The sequence below is a fragment of the Castor canadensis genome, chromosome 13 (assembly GCF_047511655.1).
Source record: "Castor canadensis chromosome 13, mCasCan1.hap1v2, whole genome shotgun sequence".
NCBI classification, from domain to species: domain Eukaryota; kingdom Metazoa; phylum Chordata; class Mammalia; order Rodentia; family Castoridae; genus Castor; species Castor canadensis.
Genome location: NC_133398.1, coordinates 105,441,012 through 105,466,019, shown reverse-complemented (window position 1 = coordinate 105,466,019; position 25,008 = coordinate 105,441,012). Strand labels below are relative to the sequence as shown.

General features: G+C 44.1%; 1 protein-coding gene and 1 long non-coding RNA gene across 8 annotated transcripts in view; one reads left to right on the top strand and one right to left on the bottom strand.

Moving 5' to 3' along the window:
• The window catches only part of LOC109675955 (SHC-transforming protein 3), a 171,888-nt gene extending 162,539 nt beyond the window's left edge, over nucleotides 1–9,349 (bottom strand). Inside the window, exon 1 of one of the 7 annotated variants that reach the window (XM_074052413.1) lies at nucleotides 7,947–9,349. In XM_074052413.1, the coding sequence (XP_073908514.1) occupies nucleotides 7,947–8,426 (480 nt within the window). In that variant the 5' untranslated portion in view covers nucleotides 8,427–9,349. The remainder of the gene's footprint in view (nucleotides 1–7,946) is intronic. The other 6 variants (XM_074052414.1, XM_074052409.1, XM_074052408.1 and 3 more) reach the window with 6 other exon arrangements.
• The window catches only part of LOC141415553 (uncharacterized), a 30,649-nt gene continuing 14,988 nt past the window's right edge, over nucleotides 9,348–25,008 (top strand). The window contains exons 1-3 of the long non-coding RNA XR_012440538.1: nucleotides 9,348–10,736; nucleotides 13,141–13,251; nucleotides 19,554–19,646. This is a non-coding gene — a long non-coding RNA (uncharacterized lncRNA). The remainder of the gene's footprint in view (nucleotides 10,737–13,140; nucleotides 13,252–19,553; nucleotides 19,647–25,008) is intronic.

The window sequence follows — 25,008 nt, the reverse complement described above, 5'->3', positions numbered from 1 at the left end:
ATGAAGTGAGCAGCCTTCTTCTACCATGCCTTTCTGCCATAATTCTCTGCTTCATCACAGGCTCAGAAACAACAGAGCCAAGTGACCATGGACTGAAAGCTCTAAACCCATGAGCCTAAACAAATATTTCTTCCTTTTAAGTTGTTTACCTCAGGTATTTTGTCACAGTGACAGAAAGCTGACCTGCACAGTGTCCTGGCATGGCTTGAACTTTTTTTTTCAGAAAGTTTGGCTTTGAGGGGTTTCAGATATATTCAGATGACTATCAGGGTGTCAGAAACCTGGAAGCTCTAATGGACACATGAGGCACCTGCTCAAAACAACTCCTCAAAATTCCTTTTCTGAGCTCAGCATGCATATAATCCCAGCAGACTCAGTCAGGAGGATCTCAAGTTGGAGACATAGTGAGACCCTGTCTAAAATGAAAACAAAACAAATGAAAAAAATTCCTTTCCTATGGCTTCCAGGTTTTGCTGGAATTCCTTGCAGGAATAGTCACAGCCATCCTAATTTCAGTTACACACACACTATGATCATATCTAGCCTAGGAGCAGTTACACACACACATACACACACACACACAGATTATGGTGAGCATCCACCCACAATAGGTAGTTCCAATGCTCAATGCCTCCCTTTAAAGATATTCCTTATCCAGCATACATTGTAGATATTATGTGGTAAAATACGAGACGTCTTCCTCTTGTCTTTTATCCAGGAAATACAACCAACTGGCCATTTCTTTCCTTTTGTCTATACTGATCTTATTATGAATTCACTGACTCCATGAGGTTTTCTCTTGGGTATTGTCATGAATGTGCTGGCTCCTCCCAGGGCTGTCCTCTTAGCCCCACCGTCCTGACTGGGCCAGCTGGCACCATGGGGTCTGGTCCTGGCCACAGTGTTCCAGCAGGCAGTCACTCAGGAGAGCACAGCTCTAATCACATGCTTCATTTCTGTGGTCCAGATTTTCCGATTATGTTGTATATGGGAGACAAGGAGCCACCCCGTCACAATGCTACCATTTCCACCAAGGCCACCCCCAGCTATCGAACACAACTGTGCCCCAACTCCCCGCGTTCTGATAGGTGGGCTGACACGCAAGCCCGCCCTGAGCTGGAACCTGGTGTCCTGCCGTTCACAGGCCAGGTCTGAGCTGGGTGCACCATCACCCAAGCCAGAGCCTCAGCTGGACAGCCAGTCCCTTCAGCCAGTTTCCATGTTGGCACCCCAGACTTCCTGGCACCCACTTACAGGATATTTATTCTACAGTCATCAAAAGTAAAATGTGGTGGGAGGCAAAAGAACAAAAGCCTGCTCTTTATAGAACCAGAGTTTCACTAGTAGCTTATCTTCAGAATGATTTTGTTCTTAAACATGAATATAATGGAAATGGATGAGATCATTTGGGTATTTCTGGAAAAATGACATCTGCTTTTCTCTAATTACAAAGAAAACAGCCCCATCCAAAGTCATCACAAGTCCGTTAGCTGGGGGTTGTGGAGGGAGTAAAAGGGTACATTCGCAGGTGAGTATGCAGAGTGTGGTGGGTGGGAGGTTTATGTATGTGATGTGTATTGGTATGAGTGTGTAGTATGTGGTGTGTGCATGTGCGTAAATGTGCAGTGTGCATTTAACGCAGCTATGCTTGTATCACAGAAAAAGAGATGACATACTTCCCAATTCATGTTAGTAGCTTTATCGTTAGTATCAAGACAGTTTCTTAAACTCTTTTTCAAACCATTTGGACAATATTTATATGTAAGTCACCCACATATGAGGCTTTCAAACAACTTAACGGGGAAAAATCAACTTTTGAAGTTCAACTCCACATGAAGGAAAAAATTTAATTTAGAACTAACAGAAAATTCAATCAATTCCTCTGTAACAATAAATACATCATGGATATTCTTTTTTTTAATTTTTAATTTGCCATTTTATTTATTTATTTTTCTTTTATTTATATGTGCATACAATGTTTGGGTCATTTCTCCCCCCTTCCCCCCACCCCCTCCCTTACCCCTCCGCCCCCTCCCTCTCTCTCTGCCACCCCCTCGCTACCCGGCAGAAACTATTTTGCCCTTATTTCTAATTTTGTTGTAGAGAGAGTATAAGCAATAATAGGAAGGAACAAGGGTTTTTGCTAGTTGAGATAAGGATAGCCATATAGGGAGTTGACTTGCATTGCTTTCCTGTGCATGTGTGTTACCTTCTAAATTAATTCTTCTTGAACTAACCTTTTCTCTAGTTCCTGGTCCCCTTCTCCTATTCATCATGGATATTCTTTAAATGTCTTTGATAATAGCTGTTTTGTATCTTTGCTCACAATTACCAAAAGAAGAGAGCTCTAAGAAAAAAATCGTTTTAGATATTGAGCCAAGTAAAAAATATTAAAAATAAATTTTCGAATAAATGCAACTTATAAACCCTACCTATAATGATCAATAGAACCTTAATAAAACAGGTGATTTATATCACCTCAAATATCACAAGATTAATAAGTGAGAAAAATAAAGTAACTTTTTAAGAGTTCTTATAAAGATAAGGCTTTGTTCCAAAAGAAAAATAGTCCAGCATAATAATTCACTCCTTTTTTGATTGTTCAAAACTCCTATAAGTAATTCATCATTTTCACCTTCAGTAAAGAGGAACATTCCACTGAGGCCTGTATGTTCGATGGAGACATCACCAGAATTTATTAATGGCATAACCAATATGCTCAGAAAATGCTGGCCACTGTGTTAAAGTTCTGAGCTCTTAAACTCTTGATTTTGTTAATTTGTCTGTTTATTTGATGTTATTGGGGTTTGAACTCAGGTCTTTGCTCCTGCTAGGCAGGCACTCTACAGCTGGAGACACACCTCTAGTGCTAGTTGTTATGATTATTTTGGAGATAGGATCTTGCCTTTTGCCCATGCTGGCCTGGACTGTAATCCTCCTCTTTTTAGCCTCCTGCCCTGGCTGGGATGACAAGCACACACTACCACACCCAGATTTGTTCTGTTGAGGTCTCACAAACTTTTTCATCCCAGCTGGCCTGGAACCATGATCCTCCTGATTTCAGCCTCTCACATAGCTAAATACTTGGTTTAAATTAGATGTCCTAAATGGGACTACATGAAATTAAAAGGCTTCTGTACAACAAAAGAAATGGTCTCTAAACTGAAGAGACCACCCACAGAGTGGGAGAAAATATTTGCCAGCTACACATCAGACAAAGGACTGATAACCAGAATATATAGGGAACTAAAAAAACTAAACTCCCCCAAAATCAATGAACCAATAAAGAAATGGGCAACTGAACTAAACAGAATTTTTCAAAGGAAGAAGTCCAAATGGCCAAAAACCACATGAAAAAATGCTCACCATCCCTGGCCATAAAGGAAATGCAAATCAAAACCACACTAAGATTCCACCTCACTCCTGTGAGAGTAGCTATTATCAAAAACACCACCAATAACAGGTGTTGGTGAGGATGTGGGGGAAAAAGGAACCCTCCTACACTCCTGGTGGGAATGCAAGCTAGAGCAACCACTCTGGAAAAAAATTTGGAGACTTCTTAAAAATCTAAACAGTGATCTGCCATATGATCCAGCAATCCCACTCTTGGGGATATAACCAAAGGAATGCGACACAGGTTACTCTAGAGGCACCTGCACACCCATGTTTATTGCAGCACTATTCACAATAGCCAAGTTATGGAAACAGCCAAGATGCCCCACTACCGATGAATGGATTAAGAAAATGTGGTATCTATATACAATGGACTTTTACTCAGCCGCATGTAGAATGAAATTTTGTCATTCACAAGTAAATGGATGGAACTGGAGAACATCATCTGAAACAAAATTAGACAGGCTCAGAAGGCCAGAAATTGCATGTTCTCCCTTATATGCAGATTATAGACCTAAAACAAATGCAGTAATATTATTGGACATGGGTCACACACTAAGGGGAGAACACGTACAGGAGGAATAAGGAAAGGGAAGGAAACCTAAAACTTGAAAGTGATTGATGTGGCCACTGTAGAGGAGCGAATATAGTAACCTTAAAATAGCAGAGGTCACTATGGGAAGGTGACCAGGAAGTAGTGAAGAGGTCAGTTAGAGGTGAACCAACGTGGGTTATAATATACTTGTGCATGGAAGCAATGCTAGGAATCTCTCTGTATAGCTATCTTTATCTCAAACTATCAAAAATGCTATGTCTTTCTTATTATCTCTTATATTTTCTCTTCAACAAAATCAGAGAAGAAGAGGGTGGAACAGGTTCTGCCTGGAAGTGAGGCAGGTGAGGGAGATTGGGGGGACAGGGGAGAGAGGTGGCCCAAACAATGTATACACATATGAATAAATGTATAAACAATAAAAAATAGAGGAGAAAGAACTGCCTAAAAATTAATATAAAAAATGAATAAATTAGATGTCCTGATTTTGGGGCACTGGGTCTGTCCTATCTTTTTTTGGGGGGGTTGGATTGGAATGTAGGCCCTTGAGCATGCTAAGCATATGCTCTACTACTGAGCTATACTCCCAGATCCCCTTAGCCTTTTTTAGGACTGCAATGTGTTCTAAGGAGGAGCCTCTTTGTGGGGATGTCCTTCAGGCCAAAGGTTGACACCTCCCTGCTCCAGCCTCATCCTGAATGTCAAGGCTTACCTTCAGAAGGCTTGTCTTCAGACAGCTCTTCTGCATCAACCCAGAAGCTCTTTAGGAACTTTCTCTTCCCATGGACTAGCTTGTCTAACTTTCTTCCCTAATGCCTTTGAACCTGCTAAGTACCAACAGCAGCCACAGATGAGCAGGGTCCCAGCCAGCTCTGACTTCAGGGCAATAAAATTTAAAGGCAGAAAGCACCATAATCGATACTCACTTGCACTTCCTAGGCACTCTACCACTTGAGCCGCACCACCAGCCCAATATTCATTGTTTTGATGTTGGATTTTTCTTTCCTGTCTATCCAGGACATGCTTTCTTGTTCCTTCTCTCCTACATTTCCACAAGTGAAAAAACAAGTGTCAGGAATGTTTAGGAGAATACAAAGCTGCTGTCAGGGAGGCCTGGCTGGGTGTGTTATCTGCTGGTATGTGACAGCAAGCTCAGTGGTGGCAAGAAGGACACATTAAACTTGCTGTGAGCTTTGAATTCTGTTGTTGTCCAGAAGCTTTTTCCAGATGTTTTGTTTATGTTTTTTGTGCATGTGTGGTACCAGGGCTTGAACTCGGGGCCTTCATGGTGAGCCACTCCGCCAGCCCTATTCTTGTGAAGGGATTTTCGAGATAGGATCTAGGGAACTATTTGCCCAGGCTGGCTTTGAACTGCAATTCTCCTGATCTCTACCTCCTGAGTAGCTAGGATTATAGGTGTGAGCTACCCGCTCCTGCCTCGGTTTAAATTTTTGAGCCTTGATTAATTAATACTAGGAGCTGCTGCTGAAATGGTTTGATGCTTCCTAAATAATCAAAACCTCCCAGACTTCAGTATTTTATATCTACTTCCCAAGCAAGTAGATGATATTGAAATGGTTGTGAATTATCCTTCTGGTCTGCAATATCTTGATATCACCTATGAGTAGACATTTCTATGAGAAGAGAAAATCTATAATGACCCACTACACAAATTTTCCAGGAAACTGGAAAACATCTGTGGCTTTCTTTAATTTAGAGAAAAATTTTACATCAAAGAGTCCTTTACCAAATTCTAAACCTTCAGATGTTATAACTGATATCCGTTATTATGACAGATTACCCATTTCTATCTACCAGAGATCTTTTAAAGCAAGAATACCAATAGAACTACTCTCAAATCAGTAAATAACATGAAATTAAGGCTTTTTTCAGTTTCATGATGTTTCAATAAAATAATTTTGTGGTTTTAAACTGAACATGGGCAATGTGGAAGTTTGCACATGTGCACCAACAGAGACCCACATGATCATGTGAACCAAACATGCACACGTGAAATGAAATTGGCCTTTAGTGCCTGATTTCTTGCTGCGTGATTTCAAACTTCTCCAGGAAAGCCGGGAGAAAAATCACACCTGATTTATGTTCACGTGACATCACTGTTCACAGATGCTGATAAATAAGAGGTAAACCACCAACAGCACAGAGCACTAATTAATCACGCTGTGTGTCCCCTTGGTCACTGCAGCCCCCAGGATACAGATAGGCAGATAGGCTCTGAGCAGAGTCAGCCAACCCTCCACTCTCAAACACCACTTCTGATGCTGGGGCTGGGGGGCGGGGGGGGGGCGCAACTCACAAAGCCTGTAAGGACAGAATGTTTAAGCAGAGCAGACTTATTTTAGTACATTCGACAGTATTTTCCCACATCTGACCTTTGGTACTGAATATCTGCCTTCTTTCTAAAGCAAAACTGAAGCCCTAAGCAAAGTGACTTTTTAAAGGAAATAGTTTGAGATCTTGGCCAAGATCTGTTTGTCTATTTTAAGTGTAGGCTTTAAAAAAATAGCAATATAATCCTAGCACTCTAGAAGTATTTGATATACACTAGGATCATATTTTGTCTCAAAGGCTTCGGGGTCTTTTGTTTGGTTTTGTTTTTTGGTTTTGGCCCCTAGATATGTAATTTAAACTAGCAATACAAGAAGAATATTCATTTTCCTTTAAGATAAACTCAATGAAATGTGCATATTTTATGCTAATCCTTTTTGGTAAAATATCATGATCCATATTCAGAAGCTAAGAAGCAGGTCAAATTGAAGTGCAGACTCAAAGGGTGACAGGACTCTATTTTTACACCAGTGGTCACTTTATTTATAAGCACTTTTTCCACAGTTAAAGATAACCCAGAAAATTCTTTGGAAATTTGGTTACAGGATTGCCAAGAGACTACACTTTCCCTGCAGATTCCTCTGCTGAATTTTTAAATTGATCTCAGCAAGTATTTACAGAGCAGGCAACCTCCAGGTTCCTCAGTGTTACTAACACAGGCGGGAGGAGAGTTTGTGTCTCATGTCATTTTCAATGAAAAGCCATGCCTTGGGTGGCAAGACTGAAATAATGCCACCTGGACTATCCCGGCTTCTCTAGGGGAAGCATGTCCAGCTATGGAGGCCATGGCTGGCTGGAGCCCGACAGGTACGGGGAAATAAGCACTTGGCAGATCAGTTGAACTCTGCTCCTTAAATATCATGGCACGCTTGCATAAGGGAGGAATTCTACTAACTGCATTATGATTTTATCATTCTTTGTGTTGCAAGAAAAACTCCTTTTCCAGCCTGTGGCACTGGGTGCAGCAACCTTGGCCCCTCTGTGTCCATTAAAGTGGAAGACTACAGTCACTGGAAAATAGTCCTAAATTCTCCTCTCGCTACTGTAAACCAAAACCATTCTTTATGAAATGAAAGACAAACACCTAAGAAAACCTTGCTAGGAAGAAAGTAGAACCTGTCTGGTAAAGAAGCAAGACAGCTTTTGGCCTGCCCTGCCCTGCCAGGAGCCAGGGATTTTTGCAGTGGGGAAAAAGAAATTGCCCCACCACTACCACCACCAGGGGAGGACAAAGTAGAAGTAGTGACATTCCTGCAGCCCCGAGGGGGCTGCTCGGGTCTAACAAGTGTGCTTCATAAACGCTAGCTAGGCCGGACCCGGGTCCCAGGGATGGGCGCCCCATGGCGAAAGGGGCACTGGCCAGACATCTGGTGAAACCAGATGGCAAAGGCATGCCAAAAGGGTGGAACCCAGGAGAAAGCAGGACAGCGGGAGGTCACGCGATTGTTCAACCCTTTCCCAAAGGATGCGGGAAAGACATTTGTACTTCGCTCTTCACCGCTGCCAATCCAGCTGATTGCTAAGGAGTGCGCGTCTCCTGGCCTCTCACGTGACACTCAGGGATTGTTTCCCACACCTTCCTTCAGAGAAGGGAGCTGGCCCGGCACCCCGACCCGGGATCCCCGCCAGGGCGGCCAGCGCCTGTACCCACCTTGACGACATAGGTGACTCCCGGCCCCAGCACCTGATCGCTGGCGTGCGGCGCCCCCCGCGGGGGCCTGGGCAGCGGCTCGTCGCCCGGCCGGCCCTTCCTGGCTGCGCTCATGCTCTCGGCCGGGGCGCGGGGCGCGGGGGGCGCGCTACCGTCCGGGGCGGCCAGGCTGGGCGCGCTGCAGCTGCCCGAGAGCCGCGCGCCCGCCCGCTCCCGGGCGGCCGACGACAGGCCGCGGAGGCCCGAGCTGGAGAGTTTCAGGTGGGACACCTTGTGAAGCAGGTGGCCCAGGCTGCCGGGCCCATCGTCGGGCGCCTTGTGCAGCGCCTCGCCGGACACCAGGTAGGGGGCCGCCGCCGGGGTCGCGCGCGCCGCCGAGACCTTGCCGCCGCCGCCGCTCACCGACAGGCTATGGAGAAGGTCATCGACCGATGTCACCGAGTCATTCCTGAAGCGGTTGTACTTGGTGCGTGGAAGCATGCCCCTCCGTGGGCTCGCCGCATCCGCCCGGGCGCTGCTGGTGCCGGCCCCGGCGCGGGCTGCCGCGCATAGCAGATGAGCCGCGGGCCCCGGAGCGGGACGAAGAGCGGGGGTCCCAGGACAGCCTTCTGGAGACGGAGCGCGGAGTCACAGGACCAAGCCCTCCTACCATTAAAAGCCAGCACGGCCGCGGCCCGGCAGCCCCCGCCCCGGAGCCCGCTGCTTGGGGCTGAACGCTTGCTTTCCAAAAGTCATAGCTGCCTCTGATGGAGCGAGCGCCCAGCTGCTTGGGCTGCACACAGCAAAAGCATGACTCACTCTGAGAGGAGACCCTTCTCAACAAAGGCTCGGTGAGCACTGCAAATCACTTCCTGTATCAGGAAAAAAAAAAAAAAAAGGAAAAAAGAAGAAGAAAAAAAAAAAAAAAACCCGACATCCACCCTCTGACAGCAACTGGAGCCAATCAATTCTCAAATTGCCTTTTTCTACCTTCCCATATATTTCCTTCCAACCTTTGATTTGCATCTCCCCATCCCCCCCTTTTCTAATTTGTGTCAAAGGTAAATTCAGTTCCTTCAAATGATCAAATGAACTTTCAGAAACCCCTTATTCCATGCTAGCTTTTCCTCTTCCCTCAGCTCATCTGGGTGAGCCCTAAAAGTGTCTGACAGCGATGCGTTAAAATGTGACGAAGGCTTTTTAAGAATAAGTCTTCAGCGAATCCTCATGAATTCCTACTTGGAAAGCAGCCATAATTTTTAAATAGGAAAAAAAAGGAATATGCATCCCCAGGTGAACATAACATACCAATATTCTGGTTAGTTTTTTTGGTTTTTGGTTTTTGTTGTTTGTTTTGTTTTGTTTTTCAAATCAACAGAGCAGCCATGACGAGTGTCTTTGTGGCAATGCAGTTCCTCAAAAAAAAAAAAAAAAAAAAAAAAAAAGCAACAACCACCTTCCACAAGCCTGCGTATGAACTTCTGCCGTTCAAGGGCTCTGCTAATTTACAGCAGTCTCTCAGCCAGGGTTAAGTTGAAAATCTATTTTAAAAAAAAGAAGAGTGCTTTTTTGATGAGTGGCAACAGGCTCCAGAAACCTATTCCAAAAAGGGGGCTGAGTTTTAGGTTTAATTCCAACTGAATGTGTTCCAGCTCTGGAAAAATGCCTAAGAAATGCTACCAATACATTTCAATGTCCCTTCAGGTGCTGCTTACAGCCCTGCAGTCAGAAAGGGAAAAAAATGCACCTGCTGTCATTGCATTTCAAATCCTGAGGAAAAATGCGTTGATTTCAGGAGTCAGGCTCAAGCTTGAAATGAAACACACAGGCCTTCTTCCCCGCAATCAGGAGAACAGAGCATTGGGAGCGCCCCTCCACCTCCAAAAGATCTGCTCGAGACATTGACACCCCCTGATCCCTTCCTCGGTGGTCTCTACCAGTCGGCCTCATGCATTAAAATAACCTACCCACAGTGAAACACTCACTATCAAAGTTTCCCAGCAACTTATGTGCAAGCAAATGAATTCACCTCTAGCACACTATCAGGTCACCCTGAGTCTTCTCACGCCCAGAACTGAACCTGGGTGGTACATGAGGTCCCGAGTTTTGCACAGAGCTCTGTGGAGTGGGTTTAATAAGCGCCACTCATGGCGGGCGCACGAGTGAAGCCGGCTCCTAGAACGCAGGAGCGCAGAGAAGCTGAGACGTCCCCCGCGCAGGAAACGCGTCCCCACCGCTCTCCTCCTGCGCCGCAGCCCTAGCCAAACAGCCACCCAACAATCATTTTTTCCCTTCCCCTAGCTTGCATAGCAACAGCAAATGCACAAGCCATAGACGATTTTGATGGTTATCAGAATCCCCCTCAGACCTAAAGCAGAACAACTCCATCATTCTCAAACCATGATCTTCATTAGAAGCAGACAAAAACAGCAAAATGTGAATGAAATGCTGTTTGTGTGAATGAAAGGGCTAGCGAGCGAGCCAGCGTTTCTGTGAATGAAGCCGGGCCTTGCAGCCGGTGCCAGGCAATCCCCTGGGCTCCAGCGGCCTCAGCCAATGAGCGACCATGCGGATGACTCATTCAACAAAGGCTCGCTCAATAGTGGAAGATTCCATTTCAATCAAGGGCGGGATCTTTTATCCAACGGCAGTGTGGGAAAAAAAAGAAGAGAAAAAAAATCCACCCAGCTTGATCACAAAGATGCTGGAAAGAAGAGGACAGCTGCTATGGAAAGAGGAAAAAATAGTTTTAAAAGGAAATTCAAGATCAACGGGTCAGGTCTGAGTGAGAACAGGACCACTCTCCTGGAGGTGAGCTGTGCCCCAAACTTTCATTCACCCTTTCATCTACATCAAGGAGAAGCCAGGAATGTGCCATTTGGTTCAGCTTTTATTATGAATGTACACTGAATGCACATTCAAAGCCTAGGCTCTTGGCCCTAGATTCTTTTCTAATAAAGGAATAGAGAACACCTATGCAGGCTGACTCTCCAGGGTGGAAAACTCCTAAAACCACACAGTTAACCCCTTAACCAACAGGAGACTTTGAGTTCTTTTATTACGATGAAGCTAATGGAAGGAAATGGGTCATTTAAAAATATGAATACCAGTATAAATTTACGAAATATGAAATGAAGTATAATCAAAGAGGGTGATTAATATTCCAAAACCACAATAGTGCAGTAAAACCTACCAGGAGGATGGAGTGAACATTTTATAGAGGGAAAAAAAGCCCAATGGTGGCTCAGCATCAGAATGGAGCTGCCAAGCCCCTCACTCACAGGAGAGCCCTTTGCTCTTCCAGGAGAGTCGTGAACACTTATTTTAGGCCCTATTCCCTAAAGCCCACATATCTGGCTTATCAGCCTGCAACAACCTAGAGATGGATAAAAGGACAGATGGATGAAAGGTTAGGTAATGACAAAGTTAGATGAAATTTTCATAGTCTGTACTATGGTTTGAATATAGTTTTTTTCTCTCTGAAAACCCATGTTGGAATCCAATCCTCATTGTGAGGAATTAAGAGGATGGAAATTTAATATGACTATGGTGTTTAGAAACCAGGCCTTTGGAGGTATTAGGATTAGACAAGGTCATCAGGGTGGAGCCCCCTGATTGAATCTTGGTTGCTTTATAAGAAGGGATTGGGGAGGCTGGGGATATGGCTCAAGTGGTAGAACACCTGCCTAACAAGCAAGAAGCCCTGAGTTCAAACCCCAGTACTGCCAAAAGAGGACACACACACACACACACACACACACACATACACACGCACACAAGCTCCTCACCATGTTATGCCCTGAGCCACCTCAGGATTCTGCCAGCAAGAAGACTATTGCCACATACAATCCCATGACCTTGGATCAGAACCATAAGCCAAAATAAGCACCTTTTTAAAAATAACTCACCTCATCTGTGGGATGGTGTTATTAGCAATAGAAAACAGACTATGAGGCTCTAACAAAATAGAAGAAAACACCCAGCTTCTGAGCCTCTCAGATGGAGCTGACAGTAGAGGTTGCTTATTCCCAGCACCCCCAAACATAAAGGAGTTAGGCAGGGAGTGAAGAAACTTGATGGCTGAGAACAGGGGCTTGGATGTTGATAAGAAATTGTGTCCTGGGTGCTGATTTTATAGAACAAGTTGTGGTGTACAACAGGTCTTACTGACTCCACAGCAGATGGAAAATGATAACCCAGTCTCACCATCCAAGGCCAAGAACTCTCCCACCTAACATGTGGGAGAGCGATGACACATAACCAAGGCTCTGGAAATTAATGACCACCCCCACGTCCACTGCCCCCCACCCCAATAAAAGTTTGAGGTCTTGGCTCCTTCTTGAGCCTGCTCATCCTCCCACCTGGAGGCATACTTTGGCTTGGTTTTGCATTAGTAAATCAGCTCCAGCTTAAGTCTCCTCTTTGTCCATCTTTGAATTCTTTCTCTGACAAGATCCAGAAACTTCTGGCCCCAGCCTGGTAATCCAAATTTGGTAATGCCACAGCCTAGAGTCTCCTACTGAGAGAAGTATAGAGAGAAGTCCACAATTCTTCCAGGGATGATCAGGTTGAGTGGGGTCCAGTCCATTAGGGTGATGAGTTAGGCAGGTCAGAGGTGAAGGCTAGGTGTGAAATGCATGTGAGTGGTGGAGCCTCTTATGTAGAGACAACCAGTGCTGATGAGCAGCCAAGGTTGGAGGTTGAAACTTAAAAATGCCAGAATTTCCAGATGGGCACTACGAAAAAGTGGACAAATGTCAGGCATGGTGGCACATGCCTGGAATCCCAGCACTCAAGAGGAAGAGACAAGAGGATCTCAAGTTTTAGCCCAGCCAAGTCTCTATAGTAAGACCCTCTCTCAAAATAACAACAAAAACGTCAGAATTTGGAGAATAAAATGGAAACCCAGTTTGATGGATGCCGTGGAAGAATAGTTTTCAACAATAATTACTGTGGTTAACAAATGAAGTCATGACTACAGTAACCACCTTGATGAAGTGTCCCCACATGCGAGCAATGCTCACCAGTTATACATAGCTTACATTCCATTTTGCCCAAAGGGAAGCCAAAGGTCCCAGGAGTCATGAAATGTGCCAGGACCACGCTAGCTTAGGAGCTGGCAAAGTGGTCTGACTCTGAAGCCATAGTCATTACTATGAATCACCCTGCTTCAGAGAAGTTGTATAAGGTGTCTGCTGAGACCTCTCTTTTGCAGGTGGTGATTATCCATCATCAGACATCATAGGAAGGAGAATGGTGCCAACTGAATGAGAGACAAAAATGAGTGAAAAGATCATACTTTACAGAAGAAGGAAAGGAATGAAAGGTAAGATAAGACACAATACAACAGATAGAAGTAGAGCTGAGAGAACACAGCCAGGGACAGAAGAGGTAGCATATTTTTAAGAAAGCAGAACAGAATGGGAGAGATTAAGATATGGGAAAGAGAGAGAGTAAAAAACACAGGTAGAGCTCTTGCTTTTTGTGCAGGAAATGGAACACCTTACCCTTGGGAAGGGGCCAAAATTGATAAGCAGACCCTTCAGGGTACATGTAGGACACAGGAGCTTCCACCTCCCCATGGTTCAAATGTAGAGACTTTCATGAAAAGCACTCTTCTAGAGATGGGGTTAAAATCACTTAGAAGGATGGTAGTATATCAAGGATTCATATGAACCAGAAGCCATGTCTGCCTACAGGGTTGAGAGAAAGAAAGGAAACTGGGTCACACTGTGGCCAGTGGAATTCTAGTTGGAATTTTAGAGAAGCTGACAGGGTGAGCTGTAGCTTAAGAAGACAAAAATGACTGACTGATAAAGAGGAGGGAATAGGGAAGAAATACTGAGCCTCTCTTTCCCCACTCCCTGGTCTCCTGTTGGTGCCTCCCAGTGGGAGACCAGGGAATGAGGAAATCCACAGGAAGCCAGAAGTGCAGAGAGCTAGGTGATGGGGTTATGGGGGAGTAGCCCCCAGGCAGAGCTGGCTAGGAAAGGCTGGGGGTACTGGGGAGCCAGCACCATGAGTAGATATACTGGTAGATAAATGGTCTGTGGCTGTGATAGGAGCTCAAAAACATGCTTGATTTGGATGTTTCACTTGATTTTCTCTGTAACCCCAAAGCAAGGTTGTACTTTAAAAGTGATAGGGTCCACTTAAGTATAGAATTTAAGAATGAACGTTTGAATCTGCTTGAGGGGAGTAAAGGATGCTGTCAACGGGTCAAGAGAGGAAAGTGTGTTATAAAGGGCCAGCTATGACCCTGTCATGTCCCAGGGCAGGGGTATGGTTTTCTCTGTAGGTGTTGGTCTGCCTCGGTATGAGCTGGAAGACAGGGAGGGAGTTGTTTTGGAGGGTTCATTTGGAAATGATGGCAGAGAAGGGAGGGTGTAGAGCACACGGGCTAGCAGGAGTCAGGAATGGGCTGTGGGAGAGGAAAGTGGGGGACGTGGCCACTGAAGGGCCAGGCTCAGTCAGTCTCAGAGCTCTTGAGTCCCTAGGGAGACTGCAGCCTAGGGATGCATATTAAGATATATGGACAGATAGGGGCAGACGAAGGCCCCTAATGGTGCCTCCTGAGGGACAGGCTGGGAGAGGGAATGTCCTCATAGAATGCTAGGGAGGGTTGTGGAGTCCCGGTTTTGTTAAAGCCAGAAATCGAGGTCCTCGGGGAGGGGGCTGGGGACAGAAGGGAGCTCCTTCCCCACAATCTCGCGGGAAGACGGTGGGATGGCCAAGCACTACAGGCTGTTTAGACAGGGAGAAATGAAAGCCACACCTCAAGTGGATGGTGGAGGGAGAAGTCTTGTACAAGTCCCGTACCGCATCGCTATACAAACTGCTTGACACAGGCTATTTATGAAGGCAAGGAAGACAGGTGTATTTAGCTCACAGGTTTGGAGGCTCAGCAACATGGCACTTGCATCAGCTCAGTTTCAGTGAGAGTCCCATGTTGAATGGCAGCTGGCAGAGCATGTGTGGGAGCAAGCAAGTGCATCTATCTCAAACCAGAAGCAGAGAAAGCTGGGGTTCCACAAACCCTTCTAAGGGCAGCATCTGCAAGGACCTAAGGACTTCAGATAGAACCCATGTCTTAAAGGTACCATCACCTTCCAAAACTGCCACCCTGGTGAATATGATCAAAGTACTTCATACACATGTATGAAAATAGGAGAATGAAATCCATTACAAATTGTTTTAAATGGGGGGGGGTGGATGAGAAAGAGAATAATGGAGGTGGATTTTATCAAAGTTCATTATATGCCTGCGTGGAAACATCACATTGAAACCACTTTGCACGATTAATATATGTCTACAAAAAAAAAAAAGAGAAAAAACCCTGCCACTCTGGGGACAAAGTTCTCAACACATGAACCTTTGGGGGGACCCAAGTCATATCCAAACTATAGGTCCCAAGGTCCAGGTGACAGGTCTGGTCTCTGCAGGGACCTCAGGTGACCATATACTGATTGGCACAACTTGGTGTGGAGCATCTTTGGTGTAAAAATACTGTGACACAGGCCACCCATCAGTGGGACCTGGCATCTCAGCACCAAGGAGAGTGAGTCCCTTAGGACTCCAAACCTGGACCTGAGTCTGTGTCCTGAGAAGTAGGCCTTGTACCCTGGTCAGCTCCAAGGAAGGGTCAGAAAGGCTGGCTTAGCCAGCCTCATCCTTTTCCCAGGTGCTGTTTCTTTATTTCTCACATTCAAAGTATTGTCCCTCCACTTGAGAAGCTCAGTTCCCCACCCACTGAGTGACAGGTGGGGCCACACTTTTTCAGAGACATGAGCTCATCTGATCCTCATGATTCTATCACATCAGCCCTGTTATCCCTCATTTTACATTGAGGCCCAGAGAGGCTAAGGGACTTGCCAGGACAACAAAGCTAGCAGGTGGCAGAGCAGGAATTCCCACTAAAGCCATCCTGACCCCAACAACCCCCACAAAGACAATCCTACAAGGGTAAGTGGAGTCTCCATTCGAGCCCTGCCACTGCTCGGATCTCACTTTCATAGAGGGAGACTATCACCGCATCACACTGTTGCCATGGTGACCAGGCAGCGCACAAGAGCATCAGACTCAGCATGAGGTCATTTCATTATCACTGGAGGGAGATGGACAAGTCACTGCCTACTTCACATACAGAAAGGGGACAAAGTAAGCCCTGGGCAGTCCTCAATATGCTGTCCTACTTACGGGAGATAGGAAAGCAGAGGAAGGCTTTAACACACTTTGGAAACAAAGAGGCCATCAAGCACAGCATCCTAGGAAAATAATCATTTTCTCAAATAGGAAGATCCCTGGAACAGTCCCTCAGAGAAAGGTGAGAGCTTGAACTACAAAGATTTGCACTCTGTGATATAGCCAGGAAGCTACTGTGTGCTTAGAAATAGTTTAAACACTTTCAGTGAGAATTCTCTATTCCCTTCAGAATCTACATAATCTTTTGACTATAAAGTACAAACAATTTCATGTTCCACATTTTTCTTCTAAAATATATATTTTAAGACTTCTCAGTTTATAACATAATCTCCACAAATATGTTTCATGGCTGGATCATTATATTCTGTGGAGTGGAATTCCCTGCAGCCTCCTCCATCACTGGACACTTCCGTTGTTTCTAATGTATCAATACTATAAACACTGCCATAATGAGAACTCTTGCTTTGTAGCCACTGAATACCTCTCAGTATAATCACAAGGGAATGAAAATATCTGTAACTCATGATTAGGGAGGTTGTGTCAGTCAGCTTTCTATCACTATAACAACATACTTGAAATAGTTGGGAGTGGCAGTGCAGGCCTATAATCCTATCACTTGGGAGGTAGAGGCAGGATGAGGTCTAGGCCAGCCTGGGCTGTGGAGAGAGAAAAAAAAAAGCCATGGGTGTTTGCTCTTCTAGCAGAGACTGGCACAGTAATGCTCAAGGCCAGCCTGGGCCAAAAGTTAGCAAGACCCCCATCTCAATCAGTAAGCTGGTCATGGTGGTTCATGCCTATGATCCCTGCCATGTGGAGACATGGGTAGGAAGATCGAGGTCTGTGGCTGCCAGAACAAAAACATAAGACCCTACCTGAAAAATAACTAAAGGACTAGGGTTATGATTCAAGTAGTAGAGCACCTGCCTAGCAAGCACAGGTCATGAGTTCAAACCCCCAAAATGAGCAAAAAATCACCTTAGATACCTAACTTACAAAGAGAAAAGGTTCATTTAGACTTAAAATTTGGAGGTTCCAGTTCAAGATGGAATGAAGTTATTGCTTATGGCCTCTGATACCTGTGCAGGGAGCACATGGTGAAACAACCTACTCACCTCATAGCCAGGAAGCAAAAGAGAAAGAGGAAGGGGAAGGGCCTCACAATACCCTTCCGGGGCACACCCCCAATGACCTTGCAACCACTGCATGGTTGCTGGCACAGCTCAGTGTCAGCAATAATCATCAGGGGCCTATTAACTTGCCTGTAACCTCAGCAACTGGTTTTTGTTATTTTTGCTGTTTTCATAACTGCCAACATTGAATCATACCTTATATTGAATAATTATCAAAATGGCTACAATTGTGATTGGTGAAGTAATTTCAGACTTCTGCCTGCATTCTGACTGATTGGCTCCCAAGATACAGTGCTGAGATCTGCCAGACTCAGCGGGCACAATTCTCTGTGGACTTAACTTTGCAGTCCTTCCCCTCCATTTTCCCAGCAAAAGGGGGCCCTACTGGGAACCTCAGATTCTTAGTTCTGAAGTCACAGTGATGGTTTAGCTACTTTTTGTTTGTTTTGTTTTATGAGACAGGTTCTTACTATGTATCACAGGCAGACCTGGAATTTACTATCCTCCTGCCTCAGCCTCCCAAGTGCTGAAATTACAAGTGTGTACCACTACACCATCCAGCTAGTTTAGCTACTTTTTTTTGGTGGAGTTTGAACTCAGAGCCTCACACTTGCTAGGCAGGTGCTCTACTGCTTGAGCCACTCCATCAGCTTGTTTTAGCTACTTTTAATTAGACTATTTCTATACTAGACACCATATGGGTTTTCCCTATCATTGTTGAATGTTTATCATTTTAACTTTTTGATAAATAGTAAGCACATATTATGTATATTACATTATATATAAAACACATTACATTGCTATATATTTATATGTTGCATAGTATACATTATAATTTACACATAATAATATGTACGAATATACCTATATAATATGCATACACTAATACTTATATTGGCATAAAGTTGTATTAATTATATGTATTACTTCTCTTTCATATAGAAAAAGTATGTTATGACTGATAAATAGTTATATACATGACTATATGCATAATACCTATACTGACATAATTTCTATATACTTCAATTTCTCCTTCATGTGGATATGTTATAATTTATGCATAATTGCAGATACTAATATACTTAGCCAATATTTGTATAATTGTATAAATTGTATATTCTTTTTCTTTCATATGGATGTATAATATCTTATGATTGGTACATAATTATAGATACTAACATATGTATAAGACATGTTGGTATAATACACATATGCATATTACATGTGTTATTTATCTTTAATGTGGATATGAGTTATGATGTATGAACTGGATACTAATATATTTATACAATCTATATTTATATATAATATTTACATACATCATTTGTACTGCTACTTTCATATGGAGGTATTATGTGTTATGCTTCATACATAATTATGTGTAAGTGTGCAAAAGTCTTGTGTTGGTAAAATGTGTACATATAATGTATGCTACTCCTCTTTCATACAGAGAGTCAGTACCAAGTACCTTAGGCCACAAGGACCTTCCCCAGAGGCCTTCCCGACCTCAGAATGCCAAGCCTTTGTGTTTCCCACAACAAGCTAGCAACAGTGGTTCTCCAACCTGAGAGGACTTCTGAGTCCCCTGATGGGCTTGTCGTACACAGACCACTGGTCCCACACAGGGTTTGACTCAGTTGCTTTCCACATAGACAAGGCCTGCTGACCATTCAGCCATGGTGCAAGTCAGCCATCCCACACCGGAAATTCAGTTCCTGCACACATTCCAAGCACAGGGCAAAACACACTGTAGACAGTCAGCCTGCCCAGAATCTGGGGATTGGCAAAATGACCAACCTTGACAGAGCTAGCAAAACAAAATCCTGGCAAAGCTGCCGACATTGTGTCTTGCTAGAACTCAGGAGAACCCTTGAATATAAATCTGTCTACTACAGAGATCCCAGCCCCACCTTCCTAGAACTTCCTGGAGAGTGTCCTAATCAAGAAAGCCAGGATTTTAAAACAGGAGCCCCTCAAAATCATAGTAATAGCCAGGTCCTCTTGTACACACTTTGGATATGCTTTCATCCTAATGGTGTAGCTACTATCATTACTTCTGTTTTACAGATGGAGAAACTGAGGCATGAAGAGATTAAGTTCTCAGGCTAGTTGAGGTGGAGCCTCAAACTCAGATTCTGCCCCTCTGGCTCCAGGTTGAGCTGTGACTTCCAGTTAGCCATGCCAGGTACCAGGAAGAGTGTGCAAAGAGGAGGTGGCTTCATTGAGGAGGCACACTTACAATTCTGCTTTAAAAGTAGTCTAATCCTTGGATCCTCTTCCCACTCTATACATCCAGGCTGTATCTTCTTGCCTGCCCATCAGAAAACGGGATACTTTCACCCAGTAGGCGGTAGGATGAGACATCTGTGCGGGGAGACACCCTGTACAGGTAAGGATGCAAGCATCACTGGCAAACGGGGTTCGCAAAGGTATTACAATGAGCACATACTGAAGACATCCTGGTCCTTCCACACTGGACACTGTTGGGTCCTTCTCTCGGGAAGTGACAGGGCCTAACAGATCTCCACATGAGGTCTACCATAGACAAGCATCTCCAATGTCCAATGTCATTGGACAGCCAGAGTGCAGGAGCTCTTCTGAGAAAACTTCCAACATGAAATCGGAGACCAAAATGGAGAGAGAAGAGCAACTTGAAACCAGACACAGTGTCACACACCTGTAGTCCCAGCTACTCAGGAGGTTGAGGCAGGATCACTCGAGCCTAGGAATTCAAGACCAGACTGGGCCACATAGTGACAGACTGGCTCAAAAGGGAGGGAGGGAAAGAGGGAGGGAGGGAAAGAGGGAGGGAGGGAGGAGGGACACAAAAAAGAATGTTAGGGAAATAAAAAGAAATCTTTGGAAAATTTAAGCTGATAGAAATAATTCATCCCATACCGGGGTGGATGCCAAAGTTGAGAAAAACTAGAAAGCAAAGCAAAAAATGTAAAGCAGTGGAAACAAAATAGGTGAGAAGTCCATCACGCAGATCACAGGAACTGCAGAAGAAAAAAGAAAGAGGAAAGGAAGGTGAAGAGGTGGCCAGTGAGGTGCCACAGATTCCCACAACAGGAGCCCCACATCCAGTCTGGAGGCGCTCACCAGGGGCCTACCCCACTAAAAAGGCATCCAGGTGGTGCTCAGTAGTAGGGCACTTGCCTAGCATGCAGGAGTCCCTTGAGGACCTGGGGACAAGGAGACCATTCCACGCGGGAAGGCTGGAGGCAGGGACACAGAGAGGAGCAGGGAGAAGCAGCTTCCAGATAAAGAAGTAGAAATCTGAAAGGCTGGAAGCTACAGCTTCCTCCAGCCATTACCAGTTTTGGACCCCAAATTAGGTCCCTTTCCACTCACAGAATTGTGACAAGCCTGAGTGCCGATTGAGAGAAAATGAAAGTTTGGCCAACAATAAGAGAAGGGAGAGATAGATTCCTCCATCAACTTCTTTTCATGTTGATGGTGGGGATGTTTTAAATATAGGGCAACAGAAATGAGGGGGAGGGGGAGGCTAATGAAGGGGAGGAATATTCATGTCTTTTCTGGGACTGGGCAGGGATTTTTCTGGGAATTCTTTTCACTCCTTGTATGGTTCTTTCTAGTCATCGCCATGGCTACTGTCAGCTGTCACGGCACTGTAGGAGATGTAGTCATTAAGCATGCAAATGGCATTGTACTGAAGTTAGAGGTTGTCTCCTGGTCACTCTGACTGCCCTCTTAGAACCAACCAGTTTTGGCCAGCTCACCTGAAGAGGCATCAGATCCTCAAAGATAGACAAGATGGAGGAAGGGGGGATAGAAATTCAGCTAGGTGACCTAGGCAGTACAAGATTAGGGTAGGATAACAGTTTACAGATCAAGTGTTATAATAAAAAACTTACCACAATTTTTTTCCTTAAGGTTCTGATTTTGACAGTCCTGTATCTGTGGTCCTACCAGCTGCCTACAAATATATTTCTAGGTATCTAAGAGAATCGACCTATTGGGTAAAATTTCTATGTCTTCATGGTGAATCTGCCCAAACTAATGGCTGTTTCCTGGTAGCAGTTCACACTGCTGGTTCTGTCTGCAGGTGATCAGATGTTAGGACCCTGCTCCCTGGGCATGTCGAAGGTCCTCCATCCCCAGGGCAGAGAGGACATCAGTGTTAACATTTGCTAGGGCAAGAGAGCATCCAGCTCACTCATGGAAAAACCTAACCCAATGGGAATGCAAAACTGTGCAGCCACTCTGGAAAAACTTCTAAGTTTCTTAAGGGGTTAAAAATAGGGTTGGGGTGTAGCTCAGTGGTAGACTGCTGCTTATGAAGCTGGAGCTTTAGGCCCCAAACTCCTCTTATTAGGTCTATCCACTCACCCCAACATGCCAAAAAAGAGATGGGAAAAGACGGGGAAAGGAGATTTATTACATGACACAGGCAGCCACCAGAAGAGGCAAAGGAAACACTTTGGCCCATCTTTAGCCATCTTCAGGGTACAACATGAGCTTTAGGATTAAATTTTTAAAAAAAGAATTAGGGCAGGAGGCAAAAGATAGGCATAGCTAAACAGTCCCAGGCATAAGTATGTCCTGGTTGACCATTATCTCAGTCTGGCTTAGGAGGGGTTCCAGAGCAGTCATTATCTCTGTCATAGCAGCCACCTCATTGTTGCCTGGCAGGTGGCCTGTCCTGAGGAGGCTCTGCTCTTCCCTTCTTTGGGAGCCATTTTCCCCATCCCTCCTTGTAAAGATGTTATAGATCAGTCCTGTCCTTCCTGGATTCCAAAATGATTGCACAGTGACTGCCTAGAGAACAGCTCAGTGCAAAGAACACAGATACAAAATAGAGACAGGGATGCCAAGCTTTCCTGCTTTTAGTTAATTCATGAGCCCAAGTAAGAAGTCAGTGCTTTTCAGAAAAAAGCAGTTTAAGTTCCTGTTACACTTACCTACTATGTACAAGGCCCTGGGTTTGATCCCCAGGAGGGAAAAAAAAAAAAAAAGGTTAAACATAGATTGACTCATCTACCCAACAATTCCACTCCTGGGAATCCGCCCATGATATCCACAAAAAATCTGTGCCAAAATGTTCATAGCATCATTTTTCAAAATAGCCCAAGAGTGGAAACAACCCAATTGTCTGTCAATTGGTTGATGGAATACTACTTGGCAGTAAAAAGGAACAAACTATTAATACATGCTACAATTTAGATGAGGAAAAAAAAATATGCTAAGAAAAAGATACAATAGCCCATCAGCGGACTCCATCTGTGTGAAATGTACACACAAGTCCAGGATAGGGACAGACTACAAATGGACACAAAGGAATTTTATGGCATGGTAGAATTGTCACCAGAAAAGAGACAGGGATGAGGAAGATCTCCAATAAGAAAGGAGGAAATCTTTGACTCAGATCCCTAGTCACTGTTCATATCTACAACTAAAAGCATTTTGAGGGATTTCACAAAAAAAAAAGAAAACTCACAAGATAGAAGGCAAGCAAAGATTTATTTAGCAAAGCAGGATGGTACAGTGGGAGAAGGAGAAGGGGAAGTGAAGCAAGAGGCTAAAAATGAGGTCCTTACCCCAGATGTATTTATATCTTCTAGACCAAGCTTGGGTGTCGAGATTTAATTTTCCTAGATAAGTGGTCATGTCATCTGGCAACCTTTAATCCTTTTGCTAAATTCCTGTTTTAATGCTATTACCCAAATGGAGACCTTGAGTGGCTTTCCTATTACTCAAATGTGGAGATAAAGGGTTAGGATGGGTTTATTATTACCCAAAACTTGGAAACGATGGGTATGACCTCTTCAGGTATTTCTTTCTGGTCAGATGATTACCTTCTATTCTTAGCCCTCTTAGCATTTAAAGAAAGGGAGGGCGATGGAGGGAGTGCAGGTGTACACATTCAATTCCCTGCTGCTCTACTGGTTTTCTGCTTCAGTTCCTGACTTTGGCTTTTCTCAATATACTTTGACTTTTTTTTTATGATTTTCATGTCATCTTATAGCCCCATTTATCCTGCCTCAGAAAGATTTTAGAACTGTATTGTGCTGATTGGTGTACAGCCCTATAAACTTACTAAAAATTATCAAATTGTACTTGATGTAAATTATTCCTAGAAAAGAGTCCATTTTAAGAAAAAGTACTTGGAAATCCTATTTCTTTGAGGTAGGGAAGTACTGGAGTTTGAACTCAACTTGCTAGGCAGGCACTCTACCTCTTGAGCCAGGCCCCAGCACTTTTTGCTTTAGTTATTTTTCAGGCAGGGTCTCACTTTTTTTCCCTGGGGCTGGCCTTAGACTGTGATCCTCCTGCTTCTGCCTACCTTATAGCTGGGATTACAGGTGTGCACCACCACACCCAGCTTGTTCTTCCAGGTAGAATCCTGCCAATGAACTATGACCCTCCCATAACCTCCTGCATAGAAATTCTATTTTTAATTTAAAATATAGAAAGTAAGACATCACTTTGTATAAAACCATTTGCATGCTGATGCTCCCAGTACTATTAAAGGTTGCCCTTGAAACCATTTGTTACTCATACAAGATGATACATCAGGTCAGCTGACATACAGCTTGCTCACACACAGCTGCTTGGAATGGGATGGAGTGAGATGGAGAAGATATGATAAAAATCAATGATCTGAAGCTTTAGAAAAATGTTGTCAGTTTTAAAACTGGAGTGTAGTACTCTACTTTAAGGTTTCTCTGAAGGAGTTATGTCCATGACATTAAATTCTTCAGTAAAAGATCCTTCTTAGAGTACCTCTCTACTTCTTTTTCAAAGGTGGGATTGTTGATTCCCATCTAGGGAGGGTGTTGGAGTCCACAAATGTGGAGTGATAGTCACAGAGGTGCAAATCTGGGGGAAATAATTCACACAATAATTGATAAAAACTGGTGTCCAGTTTTCCTTCCATAGAATGTTGTTTTTAAAAAAATTGTTTAAAAAGTTGGATGATTTTATGCAGCTCTCTCAGACTTACCTGTTTCACTAGTTTGATTTGGCTTTCTTGGTGGATTTTTATCAAACCTACAAAGAATAATATGTTTAAGGAGGTAGGGTAGATTTTAGAGGGGTATGGTTGCCCTAAACTTCTCCTGAGAGCTCCCTTCCAAGCACACTGGGTATCAGAGGTGCTATGTGTGAATTATATAATAATACATGAGTGACCTATAATAATCTAAGGTTATAGTAATCTGTAATACCATAAATGAAGATTATATAATAATCTTTAATGCCATACAGGAACACTTCCATATCTAGAGACTGCAGGCTGCCATTTTATATTTAGTTGTGGTTACAGGTTACTTTGCCTTGTATTTCCCTCTCTGAATCAGACACTTGTTCTAGAAGTGTGACCCAGGAGGAAACAACCATTTCTTGGAAGTGTCTAGCTTTCACACTGTCTATAATGGTACTGTTAACTGGTTTGGTATTATCAGGACAAACTAGGTTATAATATGATAACAAAAGACCACAACATCTCTGTGGCTTATTTACTGCCCTTTCCACACACCCATCTCTTGTCAGATGGGGTCCATTCCCCATTGTCTATTTTTAGGGACTCAGCAGACAGACCAGTCTCCATCTGGGACCCTGTGCACACAATCCCATGCAGAAGGAAAAGTGCTGGCAATGCTTGTGCAGCCCTGCCAAGTTTCCACTAGGACATGACATGAATGAATCACTGTTGCTCACATTTCACCAATCAGGCTAAGTCACATGGCCACAAAATGGGTTTAGCAGAGTGGAGCCACACTGTCCTC